Source organism: Homalodisca vitripennis, chromosome 8 (genome assembly GCF_021130785.1).
Source record: "Homalodisca vitripennis isolate AUS2020 chromosome 8, UT_GWSS_2.1, whole genome shotgun sequence".
Lineage (NCBI taxonomy): Eukaryota > Metazoa > Arthropoda > Insecta > Hemiptera > Cicadellidae > Homalodisca > Homalodisca vitripennis.
This window is the reverse complement of record NC_060214.1, coordinates 113,500,798-113,521,472: the sequence shown is the minus strand read 5'-3', so window position 1 is coordinate 113,521,472 and position 20,675 is coordinate 113,500,798. Positions and strand designations below refer to the sequence as shown.

Below are 20,675 nucleotides of genomic sequence, written 5' to 3'. Positions count from 1 at the left end.
ATGAACCGTATAGCACAATCGATTAGATATATTGTATTGGTACTAACCTTCAATATTAAAAGACAAATTAAATACCTTTACATTTTCATGATGTTAGAAAAGAAACCAATAAAGATCCAGGGATTAGTAAAATCTTAGTCATTGTTTTACACTGGTGGTCAGTAAACTATGACAACAGTGCACTAAAGCATATTTCCTAAGACAAAGGACTAAGTGAACTAACTGTGGAACAAAACATTTTAATTAGGAGGTATAGCGTTATTGTACCTAAATTTTAAAGGAAAATATTTTAAATTAATTACATGCTGGACATTTGGGCGTAATACAAATTAAAGCACTGGCTGTGTTATATCTTTGGTAACCTGGTATTGATAAAGAAATTGAATTTATTGCTAGATATTTGCCTACTGTAAGTTGTCTTACGGAACGACAAGCACCAGGAAAAGCATTTTTGCATGTATGGAACTATCCGCAAAAAACCGTGTCAACGACTATACATAGATTTTCTAGAACCCCTTAACTCCAAACTGTATCTCATAATAGTAGACGCTCGCACTAGATGGTTAGAAGTAGAAAAAGTTGCGTCAATCTCAGCTAAACAAACAATATCTAAAGTAAGACCTTTATTTGCAAGGTTTAGAATTTCTTAACAAATTTTCTCGGATAAAGTTCACCTTTTTGTTTCTATGAGTTTAGTTCTTTCTTGGAAGTAAATTGTATTCACCGCACGCTTACTCCACTGCATCATCCAGCCAGCAATGGCCAAGCAGAAAATTCTGTAAAAAAAACTACTAAAACATACCTTAGGTTCAAGACAATGTAGCCCTAGTGTTAAATTAATTTTTGTTACCATACAAAACTATCCACGGTACAACACAGGTGTCACCAGCTAAACATGTTTGGTCAGTTGCGAAGCAGACTAGGTTTAATTAAACCCTCTGTATCTAAAACAGTTCAGAGCACCTGCATGAATTCCCCACGAATCTTTCCATCACTGCACACTTAACTCCCTAGTGGTATAACGACAACACGGTTGGGCGAAAACGCATGTATGTTCACTAACACTGACATTCCACTGTATTTATAGGAGAGCGGGAGATTGAATTCTTAATAATTTACCTCATAGTTGGTACGGACAAGAATTGCACCATATAATAATTTTCCTCATAGTTCTTACGGACAAGAATTGCACTACAAATAAATAATAAATTAAACAAAATTATTTAGTTGAATATGGAGCTTTGTATTGGCTATTCGTAATTTATCAATACATTGAGAACACAGCAACCAATACTAATAACTTTTTATTTTTGTGATACAAACATTAATATTGGTTGGTGTGTTCTCAATGTATTGATAAAAAACAAACATTATTTTTAATTAAATCAGGCCATATATTTTCGATGTATCTACACCACAATTCGAGTAAGATACGAGTATTTTTTTTAACAGTAGGTCTACTATTAATAGATAAGTAAATCTTTATTTTTAAATCTATTTAATATGTTTTGTTAATTTTTGAGTTTATATTGTTGAATATTTCCAAACGAATATATTATTTCACAGGTATTTAATAGTTGTGTTTAAATAAAATTGTGTTTTTGAGTGTGTATAGTATGAACGAATGGGCGAAGGATTTGTTTTATATAACATTTTTTGTTTGTGCAGTAGTCCAGGATATCTTGTTTCTATATATTGTCACTGACTTTTAACATTGATTCTATACTCTATGTCACGGAATGATGGTGTGTAAAACATGTCCAAGACCTTGTCGACATCTTCTTCCTACAGCTGTTTGTTTATGTTTGATTTAGTTTGTTGTTTTGTCAACATAACCTTTATATTATGTTTTAGTAGGATTGTCTCATTGAATTATTCAAAAGTGTATTTCTGTGTAGCTGTAAGTGAGGGCCATACATTTTTAAAATGGCTGTGGCAAACATTACTGAAGAAACCATTGAAATGGATCAAGAGCTAGCTAAAAAGTTGTTTGTTGAAGGAGCCTGTTTTGTCGTCCTGGATGTTCCACTAGGAACTGAATTTGGAATTGATTTAAAATCTTGGGAAACTGCTGAAAGGTTTAAAGGTGTGAAAATGATTCCACCTGGATTGCACTTTATTTATTACAGGTAGGATAGCTTTTCGTTTCTAAGTTATTTAGACTGTGTGTATAGGTATAAGTTTGGAATACCCAATTTTTGTTTAATTGTTCAGAACTCATCCTTTATTGTGTACTAATGTAAGAAGGGAGGGTGTAGGGGGTAGGGTACGATAAGCAGACCCGGTTTTTTATATCGAAGAATGTAGTCTTCAATAACTAATATTCGCATCTCAAATCCTAGACTATCAATCGATATAAAAGTATTTATAGTCCTCATTAACAATCATGTTTTAAATTAAAATATGAATTTAATATTTACAGTGATCAAACAAATTATTATAACAAAAATTAGGAAAACTGAAGACGACCACATTTGCTTCTCTCACAGTTGCAGTTGTTTCTTTCCCACAAATTTCACATAATGGGGTTTTTGGTACGAGTCCAACATGTTGAAGCCACAAAAACAATATATTTTATTTATGTCTTATCGTCTTTCAAAGCAATGTTGTGTAGTTTTCTAAAATTGACTGCCATTTTTAATAATTAAAATTACTTATGTAAAATTGAAATATTACCCTACGTGAATTATTTTAAAGTGTTTACAGCTGTTGATATAGACTATTTCAGTTAGTAATTCAAAATAATTAATCAGTATCGATTGACTATATCAAATTCAAATTCAAATATCTTTATTACATGAACATTAAGTACAGTAATTTTGTCAAGTTTTTACAATAGAATATATAAAGTAAGATATACATATTATACATATAGAGAGAGAGTTTATGCAGCTTCTTTGAACTCTTCTATGTTGTAGATTGTCTTCTTAAGAAGGAAATTTTTAAGTGGTTCCTTTAGTGCATTTCCAGTTAGACTTTGTAAGTTCTCCGGTAGTAGATTTCTAAATTTTCTTCCTGCATAGGATGGTTTTTTCTCAAAAAGTGCTGTTCTATGCTGAGGCAGTATATATCTAGAGGGCGTGGCGGGTAGGGGTAGTTGTGGACATCTCCAAGGGTTTGCAGATTGAGTCGGGAAACATGTATGATAGATTCATAAATATAAAGAGCTGGTACAGTGAGTATCCCCAGAGTTTGGAATGCTTCTCTGCAGCTTTGTTGAGGCTCAAGATTGGCAACGGATCTAATTGCTCTTTTTTGCAGTATCAGAATCTTATTCAGATTTCCATTAGAAGTACCCCAGATGATTAAGCCATATCTTATATGAGACTCAACAAGCGCATAGTACGCAGCCTTAGCTGCTGCTTGAGTACAAACTGTTTTTATACGTTTCATAACGTAAATTCCAGTGCATATCTTGTTGGAGATAGTGTTTACATGTTCAGTCCACGAAAGTCCACTGTCAAGTGTTAAGCCCAGAAATTTGACTTGGTTGAGGACAGTTATATCTGGGGACATCTGCAGGTATTCCTTTTTTCTTGCTAAAGTGCACTTGTGTTGTCTTTTCAGTATTTAATGCCAGGTCATTTGATACACTATACTTAACAGCTCCTTGTAAAAGCTGTTAGTGAGTTAGTAGATAGTTCTTCCGTAGAGTCATTTTTAACAAGGAGTGTAGTGTCATCTGCATACATTATACAGTCAGTACTATAGTTTTCAATAAAAGCTGGGAAGTCATTGGTGAATAGTATAAAAAGTATGGGGGCCGAGCACGGATCCTTGAGGGACTCCTCTTGTTAGTGGTTTTTGAGTTGATATATATGAGCTAGTAAGGCCAGATTTGGTATCCTGGACCTCCACACAACTTGAGATCTTCCTTGTAAGTAGCTTATGAACCACATGTTCTCTTTACCTCTTATACCAAGAGTTTTGAGCTTTTCGGAAATAAGATTCGTGTCCCAGGCAGTCGAAGGCCTTGCTGTAGTCAATGAAAAGAGCTGTTACATACCTTTCTTCATCAATACTGTCAATAATTGATTCAACCAGGCTTATGATTGCAGAAATTGTAGATTTGCCCTTTTGAAATCCATGCTGGTTATCTGTTATTAAATTATGGTGTTTAAGGTAAACCATCAGCCTGTTCAGCACAAGTTTCTCTATAACTTTTGAGAAAGTCGATATCAGTGAGATGGGGCCTATAGTTTTGGGGCTCTGATTTTAGTCCTTTTTTGTGCTTTGCATAGACTTTAGAAAACTTTGAGCTTTGTAGGGAAGTGGCCTTGGGCAAAAGACTTGTTGGACTATGGCTGCGAGAGGATGGGAGATTTCTTGCGCACAGTATTTAAACAATTTTTGAAGAGTATTCATCTAAACCACTGGATGATTTATTTTTAAGATTCTGATATTACCTTTTTGTACTTCTATCCAGGTTGTAGGTGTTAGTTTAAATGATTGTATCGGAGGAGTGTGTAGGAGATTCTGGTCCTCATCTATTCTGTCAGTTGGTAAGTAAATTATTTTGTTCTATTGTGATATCTGCTATTTGGGTGAAATAGGTGTTGAGGTTTTCAGCTACTTCCTCTGGGTCATCTATAGTTATATTGTTAATGTTAAGCTTAGGGCATGTTTGACTAGTCTTATTGCTAAGTCTCTCACTATTTTATAAACACTCCATAGTGCTTTTGTTGTGTTGTCAGAGTTTTGTATATATTGAAGGTTAACTTGTTGACGCAGCAATTTTAGCTTTTGGTCATAAAATTTCTTTTCTATTCACCATTTTCTTCTTTGTCTCTAGTGTTTCCTGTTGTTTCATAAATATTAAGAGCTCGTATATATGAGGCTTTCATCTCTGCACACTCTGAGTCGTAGTAATGTGATGGCTTACTGCCAACTCTGGTTTTGCTTTTCCTCTTTGGACAGGCGATGTCTAGGGCAATGCTGAGTATCTCGTTGAAGTTGTTGTAGGCTGTTTCTGCGTCTTCAGCATTGTTGACAATGTCCCAGTTCTTAATGGATAGTAAAGATTTGAGATTTTCCAGATTTTGTTTGCCTAGTTTGCGCTTAAGACTGATGGATGTATTTTTGTCATGAATAAAGTCCACACTACAAAGCTAGCCTGTATGATCAGAGAGACCAGTTTGTAAGATGGTTGCAGCAACTTTTTCTTTCTGAGATACTAGTACATATGCAGTCTATAGAGGTGTTTGTTTCAGCTGTGACACGAGTTGCAGGGAGTGCAAGTCTTCTCATATTTTGCCATGGTCAGTTCATCATTAAACATATACACTGCCAGGATTGTTACTTCTAAGGACTGTCAATATTTTATGTCACCCATTAGTAAGAACAATTTGTTATGAGCTTGGTTATGGTCTAGAATGTTAGATAAGGCGTCCAGGCTATTTCTTATGTTTCCTGCCGGGGGTCGGTATACTCCTAAAACATAGATTTGCTTCCCAACTTAGCGTGATACGTATCAGTGCTGCCTCAAAGAGGAGTTCCTCACAGAAGTTATTTATTTCAATAGCCTCTGTGTTACTTGTAAGATTGTCTTTACAGTAAATAGCTGTACCCCCTAGGTCTATGCTGAGTTCTGCTAAATTCGGATATAAGAGTATAACCATGTAATTTTGTATTAAGGATTTCATTTTGGCAAAGGACCATGCTCAGTTAGAACTACAATGCTGGGGGATGTCTCATTAAGCAGGTGGTTGAGTCTATTTACTTTGCCAGATAGCCCTCTTATGTTTTGGTGCAGCACTGTCAGGCAGTGGTTTTCCCCTGCTGTGTATGACCTAAAAAAGATTTCTCTTTGTCGGCAATAATTGGTGAGCCCTGGGCAGTTGGATTGTCAGAGCTCGCTGGTGGTCTCGTTGTAGTATGAGGGGGGGATGGAGAGTGGAGAGTTTGTTGTGACTTTTGTAGGATGTATGGAGAAATTTAAGTTTATTTTCTTGTAATTGTCAATGTTAGTTATGAAGAATTCCTCATATGTTGCATTTCCTTGTTTCAGTGCTGTCACCGGTGGGCCTTTACACCCTGTTAAAGGACTAGTGTTTGTAAGAGGTGATCTGCTGGGCGGGTTTTGACTAGGGTGGAGTTGGGGCTGGACTCTTATTTCCTAGTGAAAACTGTTGTATGTTTTTTACAGTTTTTCTTCCTGTATTTAGATGCCCTGTGAGAAGCACTAAAATGGTTTTAGTCTTGATGTTAGGCAGTGAAGATTCAGCTTCTGCAGTCGAGTTCTTATACGATGTAGTCCTGGTTTTGGTCATTGGAAGTTCAGTGTTTTTATCGCAGATTTGTGACTAACTTCCTGCGGTCGAGTTACGGTGAGTCCTGGTCTTGGTCATTGGAGGTTCAGTGTTTTTATCGCAGATTTGGCTGACTTCTTGCGGTCGAGTTACGGTGAGTCCTGGTTTTGGTCAGTGGAAGTTCAGTGTTTTTATCGCAGATTTGGCTGACTTCTGCGGTCGAGTTGAGGTGAGTCCTGGTTTTGGTCAGTGGAAGTTCAGTGTTTTATCGCAGATTTGGCTGACTTCTGCGGTCGAGTAGTTGAGGTGAGTCCTGGTTTTGGTCAGTGGAAGTTCAGTGTTTTTTATTGCAGATTTGGCTGACTTCTGCGGTCGAGTTGAGGTGGAGTCCTGGTTTTGGTCAGTGGAAGTTCAGTGTTTTTATCGCAGATTTGGCTGACTTCTGCGGTCGAGTTGTCATAAGATGTCGCATGAATACAAGGTTTTGTGTGAATATGTAAAGTCAGCTGATGCTCCAATTGATCCTGGCGAACCCTTTAGCTCAGCTAATTGGAGCAGGATTGACGAGGGATGACTCATACTGTTTGTGTCAGTAGAGAGGGTTTGTGTTTTCTGAGTCTCTAACTAAGGGTTTGTTAAGATTGACGTCACTTAATATATGAGTTTTTTGGCTGGTTTATAAGGGTCTGTAAACGAGCCATTTCTTTTTCATAATTATGAATAATCCGTTCTTTCTCAGTGTCTTGATCTAGGTATAAAAGTTCGAGTTCATTACGTAATTCCTTTTCTTTCAAGAGCTGCAGTTCAAGTTGCCTTATGGTATCACCCAAAGAAATGGTTCTATCTATTAACGCTTCTTTTTCCTTCTCCAGTTCTTCAATCTGAGCTTCGAAATTCATCTGACAAAATCGGTTGATTCAGTAATATGTTTAGCTAGTTCAGAGTTTTTTAAGGTAATTTCAAACAAGTCCTGCTTAAGCTTACTATTTTCAGCAAGGAGAGCGGAACCTACCTCTGCTGCCAAAGTAAGTGACGTTTCAAGGTCAGTGTCACAAATGTTTTTTAATAGTTTTAATTTTATTCTCAACATATTCAACTGTGTCTGGACTGTGAGGTGGGCCACAACCAATGGTCAGTACACGCTGTCTAAGTTATCCTGCTGGTTACTTGAGGTACTGTGGTCTACTTGTTCCATGAGTGATTATTATCTATACAATTAAAAGCTTGCTCTGCTTCTAATAGAGCTTTGTTAAAAATGTTATTCCTAAAAATTGTCCGGTTGTGAGATGCCAAAACTATGAAGATGTTCAGAGTAGGAAAAAAGGCTAGATTCCTTTACTTCTGAAGTTGTATTTTCGCCAAAAAAATGATATTTTGAACTTTAATGGTTTATTTTCTTTTCTGATAACTTGAAGGATTTTAGCTGGCCAGTGTCTATATCCTTTTATTTTTGCAAAAACAATGTCTCCTAACTTAAAATTTGTACTTGTCATATTTGGTAAATTCGCTAAATTTATTTGATTAATTGTAATATAATTTGACAGTGTCCAACTATGCAGTGTAATGCTTCCAATGAGAAAGGTCAGTGATGGGATTTGCACAGCTGGCAGTGTCAGCAGTAACCCACTTGTTGGCAGTTGATCTGTTTGCTGACTGCTGACGGCTTTGTCAGGTGTGGAATGTGATATGTCAACACTGACTGCACTACTTCCAGTTGTCACCATATGGTACCAGACAGTTCTCAATATATTGTTATTAATTTAATCAGAGTGTCCCCTTAGTCAGTAGTGAGTTGTTAAATGTGCTAAAATATACATATAATATATTATATATATATATATATATATATTATATATATATCTATATATATATATATATTGTATTGTCTTGCTTGACAATGGTTACATGAGTGTTCATAAGAGTTCTTAGTGTTCACATTTGCTTGGGTTTCTTGAAGTAAGTAATTTTTGGTTTTTATGATAGTAGAATTTCTTTCTTGAGGTAAGTGAATATTACTACAACTTACAGTTTGATGTGGTGTGCAGTTTGATTGGGAATATGTTGTTTTACCCGTTCAAAACTTCACTTAAATGAGGAGCACGTTCATCAATGTTTATGATGAAGTAATATTGTTTGCCAATTTCGATATATAAAACGGGGTCCGCTTATAGTACCCTTCCCGGTGTAGGTTGAGGAAACATGAAGTAAAGAAGTTATGTCTTGCCACAGGCTTTGATAAATCTCTTGAGGTTGCGTTTTCAGAAGATAGTTTTACAAACATTTCATGTTGACAAAGAAAAGGTCAGATAATTTTTGAATACACCTCATATCTTTGGATGATTTTGATGCTGTTTTGTGAATGGAAATAATTTTTGAAATTCAAAAAGCATCAGGTTTATTATCCAGTTTGAATAAATTAAGTTAATAGGTCCATTAAAAGTCAAAGCTTGAAACATATTTTTATTTAAATAGTAGCAGTTACCTATGGCTTCAACACACAATTTTGTAAACTTTACATGTGTATAAGCATTTCTGGTTAGAGAGTATTATCATCTCTCCGAAATAAGCTTGAACAAGAGCGTGCACTGAATGAAGACCTTATTCCCTTTTTATTCTCTCGAGGAATTACTACAAGGAACATTCCAGAACTGAACCAGCCACCTCAGAATAAAAGGCTATTGTAATTGTTTAAAACGTTGACACCATTTGTAATCTTGATGATTATAAGTAAAGATAATTCTGATTCTGAGAGGATTATATTTCTGATGCCAATGTTGAGTTTGATTTGTTGCCATAATCAAGAAAATATGTCAAAAAGAGTATATTTATGGCTTTTGTAATTTATTTTGGTCTTAGTACTTTTGGTAGTACGGTTTATATTGAAATTATAAATCTATATTTAATTATTATACTTATTGATATAATCAACCAATATGAATTAATTTAAACACTAACTAAATCATCTGTACTAACTCTGTACACATTTTCATATTCTAAACATTTTGTTCCATAAGTAACTTCTTAACTTTCTTATCTGAATATTCTCTTACTCTGTGATTGTAGAAAAAGTTGGAACAAAATGTGTTGTTACTATCAAGTTTGAATAGTGAAATTGGCTTAGCTGATTCTTTAATTATATTTTCTGTGTTGATGTTTCTGTTCTTACAGCCATATTTATTATGTTTTCTGAAGAAGGTTTAAATAAAATATGGAGCTTTTTCATTATAATAACTTCAGATTTTTGTATACTGAATACTAATGTATTATTTTAAAACTTCTCGTTTCTCATGGTTTAACACATTTTCAGTGGCACAAATAGACACGGAGATGTGACTCCTCGAGCTGGATTTATGCATATTTTCAAGAGATCAGAAATTCTAGTTCGAAGATGGGACTCGGAGAAAGAAGAGATTAGTGACAAAGGTACACTGCCTATACTATTTTCTGGCAATATTTAATTGAACAAGAGTGGATCAAGTTTATTGGTTAATTGTGGTAATGTAAAATAGAAATCATATTGAAAAAATTGAATCATTCATAGTTGAACTACTTGGAATAAAAGGGAAGAAATAAAACACTTAGTTTTCAGAGATAGATTATTGCAAGTCAGTCCTAATTATGGAGCAGTGTGAAACTGGTCATAGATTCTATCCTAGTAATAACCTAGTTCCTGAACCAGTCCTTTAAACAATACTAAATTTATTTTACTGTTTGATGACAAATACAAAACAATATATATAGAACTATTCTGCTTAACTAGAATTCCAAAACTACAAATACAGGTTTTAAATGACCAAAGTAATACTTTCATTATAATAATCACCATTCCCATACTTATTTTACAATAAGTGACTATACTTATTTTGCAGGATAAGTTCTGATAAACCATGTAGAGGTCCGTACCTCAAAAATGTACCAGCCGATTTTCATAAAACTTTCTATACATGTTCAAGACACAGTCTACTATATGATATTAAAACCGTCAATCTTAGGCTGAACCTTTTTTCGGAACTATATAGATTTTTAAGGACAAATTCTGATAAAAACAAACCTATGGATGGCTTTACCTCAAAAACGTACTAGCCGATTTTCATAAAACTTTCTATACATATTCAAGACACAGTCTACTATATGATATTAAAACCCTCAATCTTAGGCTGAACCTTTTTTCGGAACTATATAGATTTTTAAGGACAAATTCTGATAAAACAAACCTATGGATGGCTTTACCTCAAAAATGTACCAGCCGATTTTCATAAAAACTTTCTATATATATTCAAGACACAGTCTACTATATGATATTAAAACCCTCAATCTTAGGCTGAACCTTTTTTCGGAACTATATAGATTTTTAAGGACAAATTCTGATAAAACAAACCTATGGATGGCTTTACCTCAAAAACGTACTAGCCGATTTTCATAAAACTTTCTATACATATTCAAGACACAGTCTACTATATGATATTAAAACCCTCAATCTTAGGCTGAACCTTTTTTCGGAACTATATAGATTTTTAAGGACAAATTCTGATAAAACAAACCTATGGATGGCTTTACCTCAAAAACGTACTAGCCGATTTTCATAAAACTTTCTATACATATTCAAGACACAGTCTACTATATGATATTAAAACCCTCAATCTTAGGCTGAACCTTTTTTCGGAACTATATAGATTTTTAAGGACAAATTCTGATAAAACAAACCTATGGATGGCTTTACCTCAAAAACGTACTAGCCGATTTTGATAAATCTGTTTATACACATTCAAGACACAGTCTTTTATGCTACAATACAACTCTCATTCTTAGACCCCACCTATTTTTGGGTATTACTATATTGATTTATGGTACAGGACCATTCATAACTTACAGATGCTGCATTTGGGCCGTAAATTAGATATAACTTTGAAAATTGGCACAGTCTAAAAATAAGGGTTGTATAAGTAAACTATGTATTGAATGTGTATAGAGTTTTATCAAAATCGGTTTGCACTTTTTTGAGGTACAGGACCATTCATAACTTACACAGACAACGCATTTGGGCCTTAAATTTGATATATTTCTGAAAATAGGTGTGACCTAAGAATGAGGGTTGTTATATAATATAGTAGACTATGTGTTGAATGTGTATACTTAATCTTGTCAAAATCAGTTTGTACATTTTTGAGGTACAGGACCATTATTGGGGTTTCTCAGAATATCTTGTAAAATCAGTAGCCTATAGTCCCAAAAATAGCAACTACAATGGAGATTATTATAATAAAAGTAGACTTTGGGGGTTTTCATGAAAAACCTGCATTGTAGTATTTATTTTCACATTATTAAACTAATAATTAATATTTTGTATCGGTTAAGTTCAGGAACTACAGTAGGTTAGGATTTAGTTAGGAACTAGGTCCGGGTTCTCATTCTTTCTACGGATGGAATCTATGGCTAGTTTCACGTCAGTAATTATATAGATACAAAGTAAGTTTTATTTAAATGTAAATGTTAACTTCTTTTTATTTAAGCATCAATATCTGACAACTAGGAAGCCCACTGGACAGATTAAGTAGATTTTTCTAAGACTAGATTTGACTTCCGATTGTTTTGATACATGTATTATGTTACTAAAACATAAGTTTTGTCATTATTATGAGTTTATATGTAGCTGGTCAACAGCCTTATATTACAATAAGGACACATCAGTGCGTACAGTATTTACTCCCAAGTATGGCGTTCTCACTCCATTACTTAGGCTGATAAGGCTTAAAGATCGTGCAAAACATATGTGCTGATCTCCAATAAACTTCATTAATTCCCTTTTTTAACAGTTTTTGTGATCCTGTAATTTGATCACTGAAAACAGTAATCATTCAGAAAAAAATTCTGAAAATAACCTCTTTACCTACCATTTTGGCTATCCAGACTCAATATTTTCAAAGTATCAACTCATACCTAAATTTTCTCGTTAAAAACCTCCTACCATTCAATCAGTTGAAAAGTTTGTGTGAAAGCAAAACAAACAAACAAAGGCACTTTCACATTTATAATATATTAGGATTTATCCAGAAGGTGCAAAGCTATTTGAAGGAATGACCAATATGATTTATGGATTTCCGAAATATCAGTAGCTGTCAACAAATAAATTAGCATCATCTAAGTTGCAGAAACAGAACTACCTAGAGTGCTATGGCAGCTTTAGACCTTCTACCTAAACCAATTATCAAATAGTGTTCTGACTAGGTCTTAGGACGATGTCAGATAGAAGCTTCATCTAACAAAGAAAGTCCTTGTGCGATCAAATGAAAACGTTAATGCCACCCACATCACACCTTAGTTGAAAATGATAAATTGTAGATCTTCGCAATTTAATTTACATAATAATAATTGGTTGCATACTGTGAATCAATGTGTCACGGCACTGCCAAATCACTGAATAAAGTAGTAAATAGTATTGAATGTAGTAATAATTGTCTATGAAATTAATGAGAAATTTGTTTTAATAGCAAAAATTAATTGATTGTGTTACAGGTTTTGTAAAAAAAGACAAACATTTAAGTTGTTACATTTTTAATTTGTAAACTTGTATTACTGAACTATTTGATCTTTTTCAGAACTCCCCGAAGAGACTGTTTCACGAATCCAGTCCGATATAAGAAACCTAGACCCTTGTCTGGGAGTCTACCCATATGACATGTATGGCAGGTGGTTGAAACTAAACAGTTACATATCACGTAAGTCTGGTCCTCTCCTTCGGTCACTTTCAGTTCTGGTTAAGGCAGTAATATTGATTTTGGTTGAAAAATATCCGTTTGCTAAATTCATAGCCCTTAAAGAAAACTTCCTTGAATACAGAAAAAGACATTTTTTTATCACTCTTTACATGAATTTTATGTATTTATGACACCATTGTAATTCTTAACGAATTTGCAATAAAGAAAATTGCATTGTATTGTAATTTAAAGTAGGAAATTCATACAGTTTTGTAATCAGGCCCAAACACAAACGGTTGAAGAAAAATTGTACATGTTTACAGTATCTTTACCATGAATTATCGCTTCAGGGAGTGACATATTTTTTATTAAAAAAAAAAGATTATTTCATTTAGAAAGAAATGATTAAATTATAATATTTGATTAAAAAATATAATTTTCTTACATCAAATAATTTAAAAAAATATATGTCAATCCCTGAAGCTATAACTGTTTTCTTTTCATATTTCTACTCTTTTATTTGTTTATGTTTACCATGGATCCTAATGAAGTAAAGTTATTATAAAGACACGCACTTAATAAAGCTAATACTAATTTTATTTTAAACTGAACTAAAAAATACAGCCAGTTTTAAGTGGGTGGTTATTGCTGCGAGAACACCTATTGTAACCTGTATGTTTGTGAAGGTAACCAATAACCAGTATCACCAACAGCAATCTGTATGGCTCCTTTATCACAGGCTGTCATATTGGCATTATCCATACGGTTGGTCACAATGGTTATTGATTTGTTAAGCTTCAGCCAATTACAGTGCAGCTCCACACCTCTTCAACTCACCTGTATTGGTGGTTGTGTATTGTAGGCAGTTTCAGTTTAACATCTGTTGACTGAAGATGGCCAAAATACTTCAAAAGTTTAATAATTGTGTTAGCAAAGTTTTGACGTGGTGTGAACCGGAAAACTTAAATATTATTATGACACCAGTCTAAGAACCAGTAAGATTATTGAAACTCCATGTGATTTACATAGAGGAGTTGCTGTCCCGTCTGGTGCCTCTGTCGGGTCAGATCAGGTCAGCACTGGAGTACACAGCGAGTCCTAGCACGCCAGTCACTGAGCGGAAAAGGCGCAGTCGACCTTCCACCGCAGAGGAGAGAGAGGACGATCTGCTACCGCAGCTGAGTGCCACACCTGGTACAGAACTGAGGCTGACACCGTACCCCTCGCAGAGCTACCCCGACGGGGCCAGCCCTCAGGAGATCACACGTCACTCTCTGGACCCCACGTACACGCTAGACAGTCTGCTCACCAGTTACACAAAGTGCGTTGCAATCCGTCCTGCATAATCATTTCAATAGTTCAGTGTTTCTGGACTTGATAATCTATATATCTAATGTTTGTCTGGTTATCCTTTATAGACTCAAAAACTATTTGACCGAACATTATGCAAATTTGTATGTATATGTATTTTTCCACTTAGAAGGTTTACATGCTATGCCCATTGATGTAACTCACCACCAGGCGGTGCTGCCAAATATGAAAGTTATTAAAGTGCCTGCACATTATAAACTTCAATCACGAGACAGTTATTTATATTTAATAGCCAATCATTATTTGAAGGCCCTATTGATGTATATTTGTCTTTAAAATAAATTTGAACTTAAAGCTTGAGTGTTATACCACTTTATAATAAAGTACATGTACATGTACAATGGCTATAAATATACACAGATTTTCTTGATCGTGGCAACAAGGAAACTACACATCAGCATTGGAAATATAATTCACTTGAACCAGAAGTGATCATACATGGGCAAAGCTTACGAAAAGCGTGCGAAGCTGTTATTGTAATAAAATAGTTTTATTATCATTGCAATTGTCAAGTTTTCTGACATAAGATGTTCACGCTTCTTTGATATCTTTTTTCAATAAAGTTAATATATGAAAACTGCTGCAATAAAGTGCTTTGAGTGTAAAGTTAGTAATTTAATTAATGGTTGTTACCTAATTTTTTTACAAAAGGAGAAAATTTGGCAGTCTTTACTAAGCCTTCTCTGTGAGTTGTTATAGTACAAAATAGTGTTAAAATAAATGACAAGTCCCATTGCATGAGTGAGAAAAATAATAGTAAGGTAGTCTAAAAATGTGGAGAAAACGGACATGTAATAAACCAAACAAGTGTGAGAAAATAGACAGATAATAAACTAAATAAGTGTAAGAAAATGGGTTGACAATAAACCAAGTAAGTGTGAGAAAAAAATAGACAGCTAGCAAAAAAAAAAATGGATGTGTTGAAAAATTAATCTAGGAGTCTGATAACCTGATCTTTATTTGATTCAGATTAATATAAATTAATTCTGATCCTTTTCTTTTCACTGTCTTATCTCATTTAGTGGCTATCCACTAATAATTTAATTTTTTTTTTTACTAGATTACACCACATTCACTTAACCACCTGAAGTTATCACCATAAGCTTGCACTGAATCATCTCAAATTAAACAAAACTGGCAAAACAATATTTGTAGAAAACTGATCTCAAAGTTGTGTGAACATTACAAAACTAGAACCATGTTGTGGGTACACAACGCTGACATAGGAATACAAATTCGCTGGGAACTCATGAGAAGGCAATTTACAGAGTGTTTGTCCTATAAAAACATTGTACACTGATGTTAACTACACTGAAACAAAGAGATTCTTGTGGGGATTCATTCAAGAAATTGTGAATACTCATTGTGCCCCTTCCTGTATATTCTATGCAATGATGTATACAGTAAGTGGAATTTACCAAGAAAAGACTTTAACTGTAGGGCAAAATTCTCTAACATTGTATTTTCAGCACTTTTGTACTATTGCTTTACAACACTGAAATTCAACCTATATATGACTCATTATATATAATTGTTTTCAGGAAAACTAAAGGAATAATAATACTTGATGATTATCATTGCTATATTTTTTTATTTACAAAAAATTTAACCTTGAACAAGCCTGATAAGGATGCTGGTACCAATTCAGCTAATAGTTCTCTCAAACCACTCGATTTGTTCCTAACATTAATATTACTAATAACCAAAAGAAAACATAAACTAAAAATAAATCAATTAGTTAGACACCAAAACACAATGACAGCAGACGTAACTAATAAGACAGTCGGCCCGGTCAGCTGGTCACAGTCAAAACAGTTGTTCGCACAAGACGTTTCTTCTAACCATACAAAGAGTAATAAAGTTTGATTTATTGTATAATAATATACCTCAATCATTCTGCCATCGATTTATATTCAGTTTAAAACCGAAACACTGAAAATACGCAAATAGTAACCGATTTCCGAAACATTCCAGTGCCAGTACATGAGCGGCCAGTTAGAGGATTAATCTAGTTTTGAAATAGTACCAGTGATAAAAATTACGTGTATTATTGTGACACTTTTGAACCTAATGTTTATGAAATGAAAAGATAGTGATAAATTTGTGTTTTTTGACATTATGAAATAATATAAATGAACTTTTTACTGTAACAGGCCCAGTGATCTACTGGGAGAGCTGCAGTTTTGTTTCATCTGTTTCCTGACGGGACACTGTCTGGAGGCGTTGGACCAATGGAAGCGTTTAGTGCGTCTGTTGTGTAGCTGCCAGGCAGCTGTCTGTCGCCGACCCCAGCTGTACTCTCAGTTCCTGGACGTGTTGGAGCTACACCTCTCCGAGATCCCCGAGGACTTCCTGGTGGATATTGTAGCCTCAGTGAATCTTGTCTACGTCAGCCTCAGGTCAGTGTAGAAGAAGAAATTCCTGCCGCAGAATTGTAGCACTTAACTAAACCCCTAATCAACTCCAAACTTGTGTAGAATTAATTGCATTACTAAACTCTTCCCCAATTTTCTCAGTTGTCTGTTCTGATCGTTTAATATAATCTCCCTCCTTGTTCAAAAATCCAAAATCCGCAAGATTGCATTGATGCTGAATTGGATTAGCTAAGTACCCTCCCGAGAGTGGGAATTTATGACCTTCTGGGCACTCCAGAATTCCACACCCCCAAGTCTAATAGCTGCTCAAAAATAATAATCGAGTAATAAGTAAAACTTATTTCAACAATATTTTGCATTATTTTTTCTCTTCAGTTTTGATATTATTCTTATCAAATAATAACAGGGTAATATAGGAACATATTATAATAATATGTTGACATTTGCATATTAATATTAGTATGATTAAGCTTAGAATTTATATTTATATTATATTTTTCACAAAATACAGAAGAAAACTCCATTTCCAGATAGTTCCAGATTTTTTTTTGTGTGTGAATAAATCATATGGCAGGACCATGTTTGAAAATTTCCATGTGGAACTCAAAACCGTTAAATGCTAGTTCCTTGAATTAATTTTTTTAAATTTTGTTATTATTACAGATTAAGAGGGCAAAACAGTCAGGCTTTAATATATAAGTTTTTATAGGATTGGAAGAGCAGGCTTACATTCATATAGACGTTAAAAAAAACATACAAAAATGAAATATTCCTGCCTTCTAGGCATTTTGTCAACCATACAGGGATTCTGTTTGAGTTATCCAAGGTTGCCCAGTTATAAACATAGAGGTTCCACTTTCACAGTCTAATTTACACACAATACTATCTCTAGTAGTGTCTAATATGATATAATATTGTGTAGGCTGCAAAAAACTTGGTGAAAGTACAGTCACTTAGTGTTTACAATTTGGCAACACTGGATACTTCAGACAGAATCTCTCCATTGATAAAAAGTGCCCAGTAGGCAGGATATACTCATTTTATGTGCTTTCTTTTAAATCTCTTTAAGCAGCAGAAGATCATTTTATTGTTAGTAATTATTTTAAGTGTTCAGCAAAATGACATACAATAATTATTAGAATTTTGTGTCCTGCACGATTATATGTAGTATTAACAATGCTAGTTTTCTGCAGGATGATATGTAGTATTAACAATGCTAGTGTTCTGCACGATGATATCTAGTATTAACAATGCTAGTGTTCTGCACGATGATATGTAGTATTAACAATGCTAGTGTTCTGCACGATGATATGTAGTATTAATAATGCTAGTGTTCTGCACGATGATATGTAGTATTAATAATGCTAGTGTTCTGCACGATGATACGAGGTCCAATCAAAAAGTATCCTACCTTTTGGTGCAACGTAAAACTGAAGTTACCTGAAAAAAGCTGGCATTAATTTTCTTCAAAATAAGCACCCTGAGAAGCAACACAACGATTCCAGCGACGTTTCCACTTCTGGAAGCAGTCTTGAAAATCACTTTTCGGCATCGCCATTAGATCAGCCGTCGTTTTTTTCATAATTGCTTCTCGACTTTCAAATCTGGTGCCTTTCAATGGTTTTTTTGAGGTGGGGGAAGAGCCAAAAATCGCATGGAGCCATATCTGGAGAGTACGGAGGCTGAGGAACTTGCGGAGTGCCGTGTTTCGCCAAAAAAGTTTGAATGAGCTGGGAAGAATGAGCTGGCGCATTGTTGTGGTGTAGCCGCCAATTTTGAGACGCCCACAAGTCAGGTCTTTTGCAGCGAATCGCATCTCGGAGACGACGTTGGACACTTAAGTAGTACTGTGCATTCACAGTTTGACCCTCAGGGGCATATTCATGGTGCAAAACTCCACGGTGGTCGAAAAAAACAGTAAGCATCACTTTGACATTGCTTCGAACTTGCCTTGCTTTTTTTGGCCGAGGATCCTGGGGAGACTGCCATTGTGATGACTGAAATTTGGTCTCAGGGTCATATCCATAGACCCAACTTTCGTCTCCAGTTATTATCGATGTCAAAAAGTCCGCATCATCCTCACAACATTGCAGCATGTCCTCGGCAACATCCAATCGCCGTTGCTTCTGCTCGTCTGTCAGCAATTTTGGCACAAATTTTGCGGCTACCCGGCGCAATCCCAAGTCATCCGTTAAAATTGCTTCAGCTGATCCGAAACTGACATCTAACTCAGTACTTACTTCCTCCACAGTCATTCGACGATTTTCACAGATCAAAACTTTTGCTTTCTCGATGATTTCCGGAGTTCGACTAGTTTTTGGTCGGCCCGAACGCGCGTCACTTTCTGCCGAGGTTCGACCACTTTTGAAACGGTTATACTACTCTTTAATCTGCGTAACACTCATTGCCTCATTTTCGAATGCTAGCTGAATTTTCCGAATGGTCTCACTTTGTTTTTCCCAGAATTTCACGCAAAATTTAATGCAATAACGTTGTTCCACTTTTTCCGTCATCTTCACAGTTAGAGAAAACCGATACGTGCACTTGACTTATCAGTACATACTGACCCGTCTCCGGCGAACCAGTCGGGGGATCAAGATAAGACTTTGTACCTTTCCTTATCATAGTAGGAACTATTGTCGCAACAAATCTTATCTCATTATTAGCAGCAGAAGCCGCGATACACGACAAGGTCGGATACTTTTTGATTGGACCTCGTATGTAGTATTAACAATGCTAGTGTTCTGCACAGTGATACGTAGTATTAACAATGCTAGTGTTCTGCACAGTGATACGTAGTATTAACAATGCTAGTGTTCTGCACGGTGATACGTAGTATTAACAATGCTAGTGTTCTGCTGGGTGATATGTAGTATTAACAATGCTAGTGTTCTGCAAGGTGATATGTAGTATTAACAATGCTAGTGTTCTGCAGGATGATATGTAGTATTAACAATGCTAGTGTTCTGCTGGGTGATATGTAGTATTAACAATGCTAGTGTTCTGCTGGGTGATATGTAGTATTAACAATGCTAGTGTTCTGCTCGATGATGTGTAGTATTAACAATGCTAGTGTTCTGCTCTATGATATGTAGTATTAACAATGCTAGTGTTCTGCTCGATGATATGTAGTATTAACAATGCTAGTGTTCTGCAGGATGATATTTTACAATGCGATGTTCTGCAGGGAGCTGTTCCGAACGATGCAGACGGACAGTGAGGTGGAGGGGCGACTGCGGAGCAAGGCTGAACGTTTTCAGCAGCGGCTCACAGACAAGTTCGAATGGGATTTTGAAGATTTGGACAGAGATGAAGATGATGAGGCACCTGTCATAGTTGAGCTGTGATGAAGAGACTCCCGAGTTTAATTTTCTGTTTAACTGCAGTTATTACCACCTTCTAAAATGTAAATGTTCCCACGTCATGTGGTAACAAATAATCAAGAGGGAACTTTCACAATCCACTGGCCTTTATTTCTATTGCGTGCTGGGGAAATACTGTACAGTATTCTTTATCAAGCTTTATTTTAGAACTCGTCAATAAACCTTATGATTCAGGTCATATTGGGCATTATTAAACAAGAAAAATCATATTTTAAACAAGTAAGGGTTTCTAAAAGAAAAAATGTACCGCACAATTTCTCAAATTTTATTTTGAACTAATTGAATTGGAAACTGATCCCACTAATACGCAAACAAAATGTTGCTTTTGTAAATAAACTTTTATTTTTATTCAAATTATTCTTTACTAAACCTTATATCCAATTTTGAACAACAGCAATGTAGGGTGGAATATGAAATAAAAATTAATAATTGCTTATGTGATTAAAAAAATTATAAGTAACTGATTTTTTTATTTACAAAAATGATTCAAGGAAACGTTTTACAGTTTGGAAACTCTATTCTTAGCGTAGAGTAGGTTTGATGTGACTTTTTAATTCTATAAAGCCAAGTTACTCAAAGTACCAAAGCCGAGTTTAAAAATTA

At 35.0% G+C, this 20,675-nt stretch overlaps 1 protein-coding gene across 1 annotated transcript; it reads left to right on the top strand.

Annotated features, from left to right (window-relative positions):
* The first annotated feature begins 1,760 nt into the window (after positions 1-1,760).
* Positions 1,761-20,420, top strand: LOC124367926 (protein AAR2 homolog). Its single transcript, XM_046825132.1, has 6 exons — positions 1,761-2,129; positions 9,556-9,671; positions 12,845-12,964; positions 13,973-14,264; positions 16,468-16,713; positions 19,877-20,420. The coding sequence occupies exons 1-6, from the start codon at positions 1,927-1,929 to the stop codon at positions 20,034-20,036; spliced, it is 1,137 nt and encodes a 378-aa protein (XP_046681088.1). The 5' UTR covers positions 1,761-1,926; the 3' UTR covers positions 20,037-20,420.
* Positions 20,421-20,675: the final 255 nt, after the last annotated feature.

What these genes read in the sequence shown, in the direction of transcription:
- LOC124367926 (XM_046825132.1), top strand. Translation starts at nt 1,927, where the DNA reads ATGGCTGTGGCAAACATTACTGAAGAAACCATTGAAATGGATCAAGAG. An exon ending in TTGCACTTTATTTATTACAG is followed by an intron (nt 2,130 to 9,555) that starts GTAGGATAGCTT and finishes ACACATTTTCAG; the next exon opens with TGGCACAAATAGACACGGAG. An exon ending in AGAAGAGATTAGTGACAAAG is followed by an intron (nt 9,672 to 12,844) that starts GTACACTGCCTA and finishes GATCTTTTTCAG; the next exon opens with AACTCCCCGAAGAGACTGTT.